The following is a 13,037-nucleotide window of genomic DNA, read 5'->3' as shown; positions in this document are numbered from 1 at the left end:
TCAAACTGGGGCTCAGAGAGATAAATGACTCTGCAACAGTCATAGAGCCACTAGTGAAAAACCTGTAATCCAATTCCGTGTTTCTCAACTCTAGCACGACTTCTGCTAGCCATCTTCATAATTCTTTTATTCAGAATACACAAGTATTCTGCACATACCAGGTAATTACAGCTTACAGCTCCTTTATTAAGACAGTTATTTTTCCTAAGATATACATCTCCTAGATATTCTCCATCAGAAAAGAAATGGGGCATAGAAGTTTTTAATCAGGAGTTCAGTAACTTATTTCCAAGTGTGAAAACTAGTAAACAACATTATTACAAAAGCAATAAAATACGTACCATACATCATATACTAACGCATATATATGGACTCTAGAGAGATGGTATGATGAAACTGTTTGCAGTGCAGCAATGGAGACACAGATGCAAAAAGCAGACTTATGGACGTGGGAGGGAGAAGGGAGGAGGAAGGAGGGGGCAGGATGTGCAGAGAGTAACATGCAAACTTATCACCACGTGTAAAACAGACAGCCAATGGGAATTTGCTGTATGGTTCCAGGAACTCAAACCAGGGCTCTGTAACAATCTAGAGGGGTGGGATGGAGAGGAGAGTTGGAGGGAGGTTCAAGATGGAGGGGACATAGGTATACCTATGGCTGATTCTTGTTGAATCAACAAATCAACATAATTCTGTCAAGCACTTATCTTTCGATTAAAAAATAAATAAATTTAAAATTTTTTTAAATGATGAGATATTGGTAAATTACCGTAGACAACTGTGGTAAAAATCTGACTTGCGTCTTGTATTTATCTTTGCTGGGCGGTTTATCCTGTATGAAAAAACACACACAAACCAAACTGTTACTCTCTTAATGCTGAAACTGATTAATTCAACCAAATGTTATCAAGTGCTTAATGTAAAGTAAAACACATTACCATCTAAAATATATTAAAACATACTTTACAGATAGGATATTGTGTACAGAAAATCATAAGAAATCTATAAAAGATTATTATAGTTAATGAATGTTCAACAAGATCACAGGATTCAATATTAATACACAAAAATTGTATTTCTAGATGCTCTAATAACAGTGAACAAATAAAAACTGTATTTCCAGATGCTAACAATGAATAATCCAAAATTTAAATTAAGAAACTAATTTACAACAGTATTGAAAAAGATAAAATATTTAGGACTCAATTTAGCAGAAGTGCAAGACCTAGCAATGGAGAAGACTTCCTGTTATTAATCCTTAAGTGCCATCTTATCTCTATATTGGTTTCCTCCCCTAATCTTGTCCACACCTCTCCAAATGGTCTTTTTATAAGTCTTCCTCAATTTAACCCTTCTGAGCATGCCATCTGTTTCCTGTTGGGTTTCTAATATAATATTACATTATCAGAATTAAAACTGCTTAAGAGTTAAGGTCTTCCTTAAGTAGCTTGGCTTGGCCCTTAGCTTTTATTTTGATTTTCAGATACTGGTCTATTGGAAGATATATTTTAAGCCTGGTATAATCCAAATTTAACCATTCTGATGAAATGATCAGAATCTATGAATGTGCCTGGTTAAAATCAACAATAATGTTATGAAGTTCTCTGATTAAATCAACTACCACCTCTCAAAAGTTAATAAGGTTGATTTAAATATAGTCATCATATGTTCTGAGTTATGGTTGTTAAAATTATCACCAAGCTGTTGGTTTCATACCCAACTGTTTTACTCTCATCTCCCTTTTAAGCAATAACATCAAGAAGACAGGATGAGGGAAAACAGAATGAGCATCATATAAATGCAAAACTACTTAATTTAACAACTAGAAAAAGCACTTGGGTAGAGATGGGCTGACAGTTTTTCCCTCTTCTTTGCCCACAATCTGTAGTGGATTTGGGGCGGGGGGAGCTTCATGCTCTTTGGATATTTGTATTTTTAAACACTGGAAAGTTCTTCAACTGAAACTCAAAATGCCTTATGTTTTAAGTAATTTTAAAAATGAAATGAGCAGTTGCAAGAGATTTATATTTCTGGTAAATACCTAACTTAAGAGTTCAAATTGCTATTCCTGAAAAATGCCATATCACTCTAAACCTTCCACTAATGAGCTGAACATATTAAAATCTCCTTCAGCAAATATGATTTTACCACCTGCTCACTTTTCAAACTAAATGAATACATAAGTAAATGTCACATAAAAATGGCATTTCCAAAAGTTTAATCCATTCTGTTTGTTTCAGGTTAAAATATAAAAAACTTCCACCTTTTTAAAAGGAAAACTATACTCAAACTTAGCATAAGTGAAAGTATCAAGAGTTTTTAAATTACAGATTAACCAAAGCAGTGAGAGAGGGACCTCTGCTGTTTAAAATAATATAGTATATAGAAAATGTGAATAATTCTAGACAGGCTTATGCCTGTTCATTCAAAAGCCCACTGCTTTTGCAGTAATATCGGTTCTTTTGCAGGGAGGGAAATATAATTTTCAAACATCACTTCTATTAAGATAAAGCAAAACTTAACTGCCAAATGGTTTTTAGTGGAAGCTTTTGAGTTGTAAACTGGTCAACTGGGGCTTTGTGAAATAACAGCTATTGAGAAACACCACTGCAAATATCCTAAATGTGTATTTTAAACTTCTACACCATAGAATATGATTCAAGATTAGCTCAAAGACTGATGCGAGCATCAAGAAAATACTGATCCATGTAATCTACAACTCAATGTTACTTTTAGTTTTCACAGTAAACTCTAACACTACCACCACCACCCCCTCAAATATTATAAAGCCTTGTAAAGGAAAAAATTATAGTTCAGTGTCAAACCAAGAAGCTAAGCAAAGTTTGCAGGCTTAAAAGCAACTGTTTTCCATTCAGTACCAGGGGGCTTAGAGGGCCTCTTCCATACAAGCGGAGAGTTAACCATTGTTTTCTAGCTAGCCCAAAATAAAGTCCACACTTAACGTCTTCCTATTCTCTTCTGACATTTAAAAGTTCGATCATTGTTCAGCATTTGTTTACAGCTACCCTTCAATTCAATAAACAGTTCAGTAAAGTAACTACTGCATCTATGTTAAAGAGCAAGGCTCCTTGGCCACAGGCAGAGCAAAGCCAGAACAATGAGACCGGGAGGTTTGTGGCAAAAACAGGGCTTAACTCCCAAGGCAGCCAAGGGGGAGACAGGACAGCAGATCTCAAAGCTGGGGGCTGGGGTATTCACGGGAGAGCAGCAGGGCCTTCGGAGGAGGCCGGGGGCCTGGGGCCTAGGGAGAGGTGACTGGGAGCTGGTGTGGTCGGCGTCCTAATTAGTTCTGTGCCAGCTAAGTCCCTTCAGTCGTGTCCAGCACTTTGTGACCCCATGGACTATATAGCCCGCCAGGCTCCTCCTCTTGCCAGGATTCTCCAGGCAAGAATGCTGGAGTGGGTTGCCATTTCCTCCTCCAGGAGATCTTCCCGACCCAGAGATGGAACCTGTCTCCTGTGGCTCCTGCCTTGCAGGCAGATTCTTCATCACTGAGCCACCGGGGAAGCTGCGAGGTGTATATAAATACATGCGGGGAACAGGATCTGGGCTTCCCTGGTGGCTCAGTGATAAAGAATCTGCCTGCAAGGCAGGAGCCACAGGAGACGTAGGTTCCATCCCTGGGTCGGGAAGACACCCTGGAGTAGGAAATGGCAACCCATTCCAGTATTCTTGCCTGGAGAATCCCATGGACAGAGGAACCTGGAGGGCTTCAGTCCATGCGATCGCAGAGTTGAACATGACAACATACTGACTCAACAAGAACAAACAGGGTCTAAGGGTGGAGTTGTCAGCCCTCTGATGTCAAAAGGTCAGCAAGCCAGATACTTGCACATGGCCAGTTGGAAGGCCAGTGGGCTACCCAGTCTTAATTAGCTCAGACATAAATAGACACATCTGATTCCAACCTCCTGAAAAACAACACTGAGCCTGCAAGTCTTTTGTGGCAAAAATTAAAAGGGAACTTGATGGGTGAAACCTGGTGAAATGGATGTGACTAACAATGATTAGCCAAGGTTTTGATGCTTTTGAACTGTGGTGTTGGAGAAGACTCTTCAGGGTCCCTTGGACTGCAAGAAGATCAAACCAGTCAATCCTAAAGGAAATCAATCCTGAATATTCATTGGAAGGACTGATGCTGAAGCTCCAATACTTTCGCAACCTGAATCAAAGAGCTGACTCACTAGAAAAGACCCTATGCTGGGAAAGATTGAAGGCAGGAGAAGGGGATGACAGAGGACAAGGTGGTTGGATGGCATCAATGACTGGATGGACATGTGTTTGAACAATCTCCAAGAGATGGTGAAGGACAGGGAAGTCTGGCGTGCTGCAGTCCGTGGGGTCCCCAACAGTTGGAAACGACTGAGTGACTGAACAAAGTTTTATATTCTGGAGAAGGGAATGGTAACTCACTCCAGTATTCTTGCCTGGAGAATCCCATGGACAGAGGAGCCTGGTGGGATACAGTCCATGGGGTCACAAAGAGTCAGACACGACTGAGTGACTAACACAAGGTTTTATATGCATCTTTTGTTACATGCCATGGGAATCTTGTCCTAAGAAGAAATTCCATTTGACACTGACCAAAGCCTGTCATGTGTGGTATGGTATGGCAAGGTATCTTTTATTATTTGAATTTCATAATATTCTTAGAAGGAAGGAAAAGTTGTTCTGATTCTTCCCTTTTGCATAAAAGAGAGAGAAGACAGAAAGATCAAGTGATTTGCCCAAAACTGCACCGCTATGAAGGGGCTTGGATTCCAATCCTAGAGCCCAAATCAAAGGCAATTCCCCACCTGGAGCTTTCCCCACCCAAATACACCCACCACTAGTACAATGGGGGCACTCTGGAACTGTAATTTAAACTGCTGACGCACTGCTCCACCGATGTGTTTCGTTGTTATGACAACACCAAGTACAGACGGTTGGGAAGAATACATATAAAAGTTTTCACCGGAAAATCTCAGTATCCCAGAGCACAAGTGCGAGAAAGAAGCTATAGCCGGCGGGGTCACACCTGGAAAGTCCGGAAGACCGAGGCTTCTATCACTTTTGAAATACTAGGGAAGCTTCGCCGCGGGGACGAGCCTGGCCCGGAGCCAACCTCTCACCTGCTCGCTGCTCATGGCTGCGAGGACGCGCTGGCGGCACCGGGTGGCCCCTGGATCTTTCCTGCCAGCGCCCCCACGAAGCCCCTCGGAAGAGAGATGTGACCCCCGGCGACACGGCAGTCTCCGCTCCCTCCGCTCCGGGGCGGTCTAGCGTCAAGGCTGCGTTCGTTGCTAAGCAACAGGCCCGCGCACGTTCCTTTTCCGGTCACCTGGTGCTCCTGGGCCCGCACGGTGGAACTAGCAGTGCGTTCCGGTGCGAGGCACTTTCCAAGGCGCTGGGTGGCGCCTGAGCCAAAGTGGTACTTCCGCAGCGGGTGCTTTGAACAACTAAGGGCGGTGGGTGCTCCTCCTTCTGCCTGGAGAAGTAAATACACTTTGATGACCATCACACTTCGGCAACCGCCTAAGAGCTGGGTGCTTCAGGTCCCTGCCTTAACTCCTATTTTCCTATTTAACGTTGTGCCTAGAAGGTCTCAGAGGACTGACTACTCATGGAATGAAATGATTGCAAATTTCACTGCTGATGTGGGCCAAAGTAGGAAAACAAAGCATGCACAGTCTAGAACAAGTAAACACCTTTCTTCTATTTTCCACGGGTTTCCAACTCCCCTTCTTGACTTTTCCCACACACTAGAAAACTATCCCTTGGAAGAAATACCAGAAAAAGAGCCATCAAGAATTCATTCAGTGGGAGGAGAGATATCCTGTTGGGGCCTTTCCTTCCTCTTTCTGACGCAGTCCAGTCATGGTCGTCACTTTTCAGTGTCCATCTCTACATTTGCATGGATGGCCAACCACTTTAGTGTCAATCTGTAATGCCTGCTTGCTAGCTTTCTCTGTGTTAACATTCTTACATACTTAAAGGCAGGGGTCAGGTCAAGCGGATCTCCTGTGCTTTTCTTGGGATTTTAGGCTCATGGCCATCAAAACTTCTCTACTTCCGTTACATTTCATTTATCTCTCCTTTTCTTTGCCTGTGCCATTTTGGTTGGGGTAGGGGAACATGAGTGGATTTTCTTGAAGATCTCCAGTCACACAGTTTTCTACTCTTGGGTGGCCAAATTTAAGAGTTCCCATCTCACTCAAAATTCAGGCCTAAATAAGGGCGCATTGTATACCACTATGTACACCAATGTCTATTTTTGTCTTCCAACTTTCTTTCTTTCTTCCTCTTTTAGTAGCTATATGTGTCTTTGTTGGGGGTGGTAAGTAAAACACTTGTTTAGCATTCCCCCCCCCCCCCGCAAATTTTCTTCAAATTAGACTCCTTTAATACTTTAAAATCCTAAAATCGATTATTGTATTCATTTCACCTTTATATTCTTCATTGAAACACTATTCAATAGAGATGCTTCAAGATTTGATGACACTTACATTGAAGAAACATAATACTTCATAATCATACTATAAGAGGTATATTTAAAGGTAGATTATATTCTGATAAATTTGTATTAAAATGTATTAAAGTATTATATTAAAGTGTATTAAATTATTAAAAAAAAAAAAGAATTCATTTCTACCAACAGTCCTGGATAGTCTACTGCGTGAAAGATGCTGTGCTTGGCACTAGGAGTACAAAGTTACCAAGGCTCCATCCCTTCAGCACAGGTTAGGGAAGTACGGAAATAAGCAGTTAAAATGCAGTGCTAACAGAATGGAATTGTGGTCCTCAAGGAGAACACAAAATACAAACTTCTTAATTTCCTCCTGAAAATGTGGAAGGGATGTGAAAAGTGCATGGCCCAACTGTGTTGAAAGACAGCAGATTTTATACACACACACACACACACACACACACGTGTATATATATACACACATACATTCCAATCCCAAAGAAAGGCAATGCCAAAGAATGTTCAAACTACTGCACAATTGCACTCATCTCACACACTAGTAAAGTAATGCTCAAAATTATTCAACCCAGGCTTCAGCAATACTTGAACCGTGAACTTCCAGATGTTCAAACTGGTTTTAGAAAAGGCAGAAGAACCAGAGAACAAATTGCCAACATCCGCTGGATCATCGAAAAAGCAAGAGAGTTCCAGAAAAACATCTATTTCTGCTTTATTGACTATGCCAAAGCCTTTGACTATGTGGATCACAATAAACTGTGAAAAATTCTTCAAGAGATGGGAATACCAGACCACCTAACCTTCCTCCTGAGAAACCTATATGCAGGTCAGGAAGCAACAGTTAGAACTGGACATGGAACAACAGACTGGTTCCAAATAGGAAAAGGAGTATGTCAAGGCCATATATTGTCACCCTGCTTATTTAACTTATATGCAGAGTACGTCATAAGAAACGCTGGGCTGGATGAAGCACAAGCTGGAATCAAGATTGCCAGGAGAAATATCAATAACCTCAGATGTGCAGATGACACCACCCTTATGGCAGAAAGTGAAGAGGAACTAAAAACTCTCTTGATAAAACTGAAAGAGGAGAGTGAAAAAGTTGGCTTAAAGCTCAACATACAGAAAACCAGACCATGGCATCCGGTCCCATCACTTCATGGGAAACAGATGGGGAAACAGTGGTTGACTTTATTTTTATGGGCTCCAAAATCACTGCAGATGGTGATTGCAGCCATGAAATTGAAAGACGCTTACTCCTTGGAAGGAAACTTATGACCAACCTAGACAGCATATTAAAAAGCAGAGACATTACTTTGTCAACAAAGGTCCATCTAGTTAAGGCTATGGTTTTTCCAGGGGTCATGTATGGATGTGAGAGTTGGACTATAGAGAAAGCTCAGCACAGAAGAAGTGATGCTTTTGAACTGTGGTGTTGGAGAAGACTCTTGAGAGTCCCTTGGACTGCAAGGAGATCCAACCAGTCCATCCTAAAGGAGATCAGTCCTGGGTGTTCATTGGAAGGACTGATGCTGAAGCGGAAACTCCAATACTTTGGCCACCTGATGCGAAGAGCTGACTCACTGGAAAAGATCCTGATGCTGGGAAAGATTGAGGGCAGGAGGAGAAGGGGACGACAGAGGATGAGGTGGTTGGATGGCATCACTGACTCAATGGACATGGGTTTGGGTGGACTCCAGGAGTTGGTGATGGACAGGGAGGCCTGGTGTGCTGCAGTTCACGGGGTCGCAAAAAGAGTCAGACATGACTGAGCGACTGAACTGAACTGAATTGACATATACGTACATACACACACACATACAGAGAGAAAGAGTGCCTTCCACGGTGGCACAAGTGGTAAAGAACCCATCTGACAATGCAGGAGACTTAAGAGATGCAGGTTCGATCCTTGGACTGAGAAGATCCCCTGGAGGAGGGCATGCAAACCCACTCCAGAATTCTTGCCTGGAGAATCCCATGGACAGAGGAGCCTGGCCGGCTACAATCCATAGGGTCACAAAGAGTCAGACAGAACTGAAGCAACTTAGCACACAGCATATAGTAAAAGGCCCTAAACAAGAGTGGATGGCTGCTGGAAAAATTGAAAGCAGATCTGAAAGTCTGGAGAGTAGATGAGGGATTTAGAGAAAATCTGGAGATGAAGCTGAGGTGACACGCAGGTGCTGTATTTTAAAGGACTCTCTAAAACAGGACGTAATAGTGAAGAACAAATCTGACTCCATTTTGGATCTGTTTCTTTTAACTTTTGTGTTCTGTTGTTTTCACTGCAAGTTAAGAACAGTTGTCTATAGCCTGAAATGCACAGAATAGCCCATTCTCAAGGCTCTGACCCATAAAGTTGTAACAGTTTCCATTCATACAGAGATTTTTTAAAAATGTTGCAGAACAGAAAATAACATTTGTGTTGTGGGAGCTTTCCAGGAACATCATGACCTGATCTACCTGGACAGCTGCAAGAACAAAGAATTCTGACACGGTGAAGTTTGCAACAACCAGCAACACCCTCTCACCTTTGAGTATAAAGAAGCCTTGAATTCTAACTTGGTTAAGATGTTTCTTTCCAACACTAGTCCACCATCTTCTCTGTCTGTTGGCTTTCCAAATAAAGTTGTTACCTTGCCCCAACAACTTGTGTCTCTGTTGGCTTGTCATGTGGTGGAGGTTTGAGCTTGGACTGGGTAAGAGTGCATGTATGTGCTAAGTCACTCAGTCGTGTCCAACTCTTTGCAACCTTATAGATTGTAGCCCACCAGGCTCCTCTGTCCATGGGATTCTCTGGTCAAGAATACTGGAGTGATTTGCCATTTTCTCCTCTAGGGTATCTTCCCAACCCGGGGATTGAACCATGTCTCTTACATCTCCTGTATTGGCAGGTGGGTTCTTCACTGCTAGCACCACCTGGGAAGCCCCTGGTAACAGTGGTATGGAGTTTTTAGACTTCAGGGACAAATGACTGCCACGGAAAACTGTTTTGTTCAGAAATAAGACCTCATCTTAAAATTCATAAGAAATTTCAAGGGACCTGGAAGAGCTAGAATACTCTTGAAAAAGAACAAAACTGAAGGACTCATACTTCATGATATTGAAATTTAGTACAAACCTACAGGATCAAAATAGTGTTCAACAGATAGAGCTGGGAAAACTGCATATTCACATGTTAAAGAATGAAGTTGACCTAACACTATATACAAAAATTAACTAAAAATGGATCAAAGTCCTGAATGTAACAGCTAAAAATATGAAATTTTTAAAAGAAAACATAGAGAAAAATCTTTATGCTATTGGATTTGGCAATGGTTTCTTGGATATGAAACCCATTGCATAAGCACCAAAAGAAAAAATAGACAAACTAGACTTCATCAAAATTTAAAACCTTTGTCCATCAAAAGGCACTATCAACAGAGTGAAAATATACCCAACAGAAGGAAGCAAATACTTGCAAATCACACATCTGATAGGGATTAATAACCAGAATATATAGAGAATTTCTAAAACTCAACAGTAACAATCTGATTTTTTTAAATGGCAAAGGATTCAGTAAGACATTTTCTAAAATGAGATTTACAAATGGCCTATAAACATCTGAAAAGATGCTTGACATCACTAACCATCAGAGAAATGCAAATCAAAACCATCAGATATGGAAAGATGAAACACTTGGATATAGAAGATACGGAAAAACTGGAACACTTTCACACTATTGGTGGGAATGCAAAATGGTGCAGTCATTATGGAAAACAGTATGGCAATTCCTTAAAAAATTAAAAATAGAATTACCACCTGATCCATCAATTCCACTTCTGGTATTTTTCTAAAAGAATTGAAAACACAAACATATGTGTACACCATGTTTATAGCAGCATTATGCACAATAATCCGAAAGGTGGAGGAAACCCAAGTGTCTATCAAAGGATGGATGAATAAACAAAATGTGGTAATACAATGGGAAATTTTTTCATCATGTGCATATTAGTATTTATTTTTAAAAGTTATACAGGCACATGAAAAATTCTCAAATAGAGCAAAATTTTACACAAAAATATGTCTCCCTAGCAGTCCTGACCCATCTTTCTCCTCTCCAGAGACAACCACTGTTACTAGTTTCTTTGGCAGACCTTGAGAAATTTCTATACACAAACATATATATCTCTTTCATTTGTACAAATGCTTGCATACAGAATAGAAACAAGCTATTCTGCAATTTGCTTCTCCTACTCACAATACATCTCAGAGATGGATCCATGTCATGCACTCGTTCTTTTTGATACTGCACAGTGTTCTGTTGCAGTTTCTCCACAGTTTCTCAAACAATTCCTTATTGATGGCCACAATGATAATATATTCAGCCTCATCACAAAAGGAAATTCTGACACATGCTACAATATGGATGAACTACAAAGGCATAATGCTAACTAAAGTTAGTCACAGAAGGACAAATTTGCTATGATTCTGCTCACATAAGGTATATAGTCAATTTATATAAACAGAATGGTACTTGTCAGGGGTTATGAGTAGGGGGAATGAGATACTATTTAGCAAAGGGTACAGAGCTTCCATTTTGCAAGATGGAAAAAGTTCCAAAGATGAACGGCAGTGATAGGTGCCCAATGTGAGTGCACTTAATGCCACTGAACTGCACACTTAAAAATATAAATCTTGTGTAATGTATATTTTACAATGACTAAATTCTTTTTTTAAAAAAGAAGAAAATTGAAGCCAAATGAGGAGGAGGAAGAGGAGAAATGATAGGATCACATTCGCATTTCTCTAGGAGAACACTAGCTTCATTGTAGTGAAGAGGGAAAGGTAAGGTGAAGGTGAGAAGGGGTCCTGATAGGAGGCTATTGGGAGAGTTCGCAAGAGATGATAGTGGCTAGAACTGGGCTCATGATGGAAGTAAAAGTGAGAAGTAGACAAATTCAAGAGATATTTAGGAGGTGGTTTCATTAGAATGTGAATGCTTGAAATGGAGAAATAATGTTGAGGATCATTTTACTGCTGTGCAGACCCGTACGGAATGATGAGGTAGAGAAAAGAGGAAGAGAAGTGGGCTTTAAAGAGAGAGTGATGAGCCCAGTGAGGGACGTGGTAACTGTGAGATACCTGCAAGACATGCAAGCGCACGGATGGCGGGTAGATAACGTACATAGTGGGGGGTTCCCAGGTGACACAGCAGTAAAGAATGTGCCTACAGTGTAGGAGATGCAAGAGACACAGGTTCCATCCCTGAGCTGGGACTATCCCCTGGGGTAGGATGTGGCAACCCACTCCAGTATTCTTGCCTAGAAGGACAGGGGAGCCTATTGTCCATGGGGTCACAAAGAATCACATACAACTGAGCACACAACTCATTCTACATAGTAGTCAAAGCTCAGAAGATAGTTTCGGAACTAAGGACGTGGATTTGAGACTCTGTCATATGAGTGACATTCAGTCCATTCATCCATAGATGAGATGATCCAGGGAGCGTATAGAACAAGGACAGAGGAGAATCTAGTATAAAAAAGCAAACAACGTGAGACAGAAGGAAACCTGGGAAGGAGAACTGAGAAGTGGGAAAGAGAATTGAAAGCTGAGAATATAGACTCATGAAAACCAGAGAGAAAAAGATTTCAAGAAGGAGAATTTGGTCAACACTCTCAAATGCTTTGGCACATAGATTCAAAAGTATCCACTGGATAAAGCAATACAGAAGTCAGTGGTGAACGTGGCAAAGGGATTTCAGGGTGATATGGGTCCAGATACCAGAGGTGGGAGAATGAAGCGGGAGAGACTGTCAGTTTAGACAAACGTTTGAGTTATGAACAAGAGAGATAGAGTGGGGATTGTGGGAAGGCATGGATACAAGGACCTTATTTTTTCAAACAGGAGTGTTTTGCTTCTGTTTTATGAAAATAGTAAGGGAGAGGATGAAGATGAAGGAAAAAGTTAAAAGGAGATAGAGTTACTTCCAGATGAAGACACCTTGTAGGGACTCTCATAAAAGGAAGGGGAAGGATGAGTGCAGATGTGGGTGTTGTGGGTGTGGGTGTTGACTACACCAGTTTGCTGGTGGGTAGTCGGGGGGCATTTCCAAAAGTGAGTTTCATTCTTTGTGATGTAGAAAGTAAATCACTTGAAAAGAACTAGATGGAAAGTAGGCGTCAGGGGTTAAAGGAAAATTTAAGTGGAATGGACAAGTTTTGAAATGACAGAAAAGGGAAGAGAACAGAATTGATCGAGGAAATTTAGGAAAAGCCCAGATGAAGCCGAAGCCTCTGAATCAGTGACAGAAATCTACATTCCAAAGATGTTCAACAGACCAGGCTCAGGCTCAGAAAAGACCAACACATTTCCCAGGCTGGTATGCCAGCAGGATGACTTTTGACTTACAGACAGACTAAAGAAAGAGGCAGACAGGCCACTCAAGATTGGCAGGTGCCAGGCCTAATAAACCAGGGAACTTACACATGAGACTTGTCTTGGGTACTCACAAGATGCATAGATCCCTGCACATACCTGCCAGTATCTTCAGTTTATATAGAGCATTAAT

The 13,037-nt window shown here is 41.2% G+C and overlaps 1 protein-coding gene across 1 annotated transcript in view; it reads right to left on the bottom strand.

Annotated features, from left to right (window-relative positions):
- DNAH7 (dynein axonemal heavy chain 7) overlaps positions 1-5,281 on the bottom strand; it is a 253,080-nt gene extending 247,799 nt beyond the window's left edge. The window contains exons 1-2 of the mRNA XM_043910523.1: positions 5,133-5,281; positions 770-832 (exon numbers count right to left, since the gene is read on the bottom strand). Of these exons, the coding sequence (XP_043766458.1) occupies positions 770-832; positions 5,133-5,147 (78 nt within the window). The 5' untranslated portion in view covers positions 5,148-5,281. The remainder of the gene's footprint in view (positions 1-769; positions 833-5,132) is intronic.
- Between the last annotated feature and the right edge of the window lie 7,756 nt (positions 5,282-13,037).

The sequence above is a fragment of the Cervus elaphus genome, chromosome 8, assembly GCF_910594005.1.
Source record: "Cervus elaphus chromosome 8, mCerEla1.1, whole genome shotgun sequence".
NCBI lineage: Eukaryota > Metazoa > Chordata > Mammalia > Artiodactyla > Cervidae > Cervus > Cervus elaphus.
Note: the sequence above shows the minus strand (reverse complement) of the source record. Positions and strands in the feature narration are given on the sequence as shown.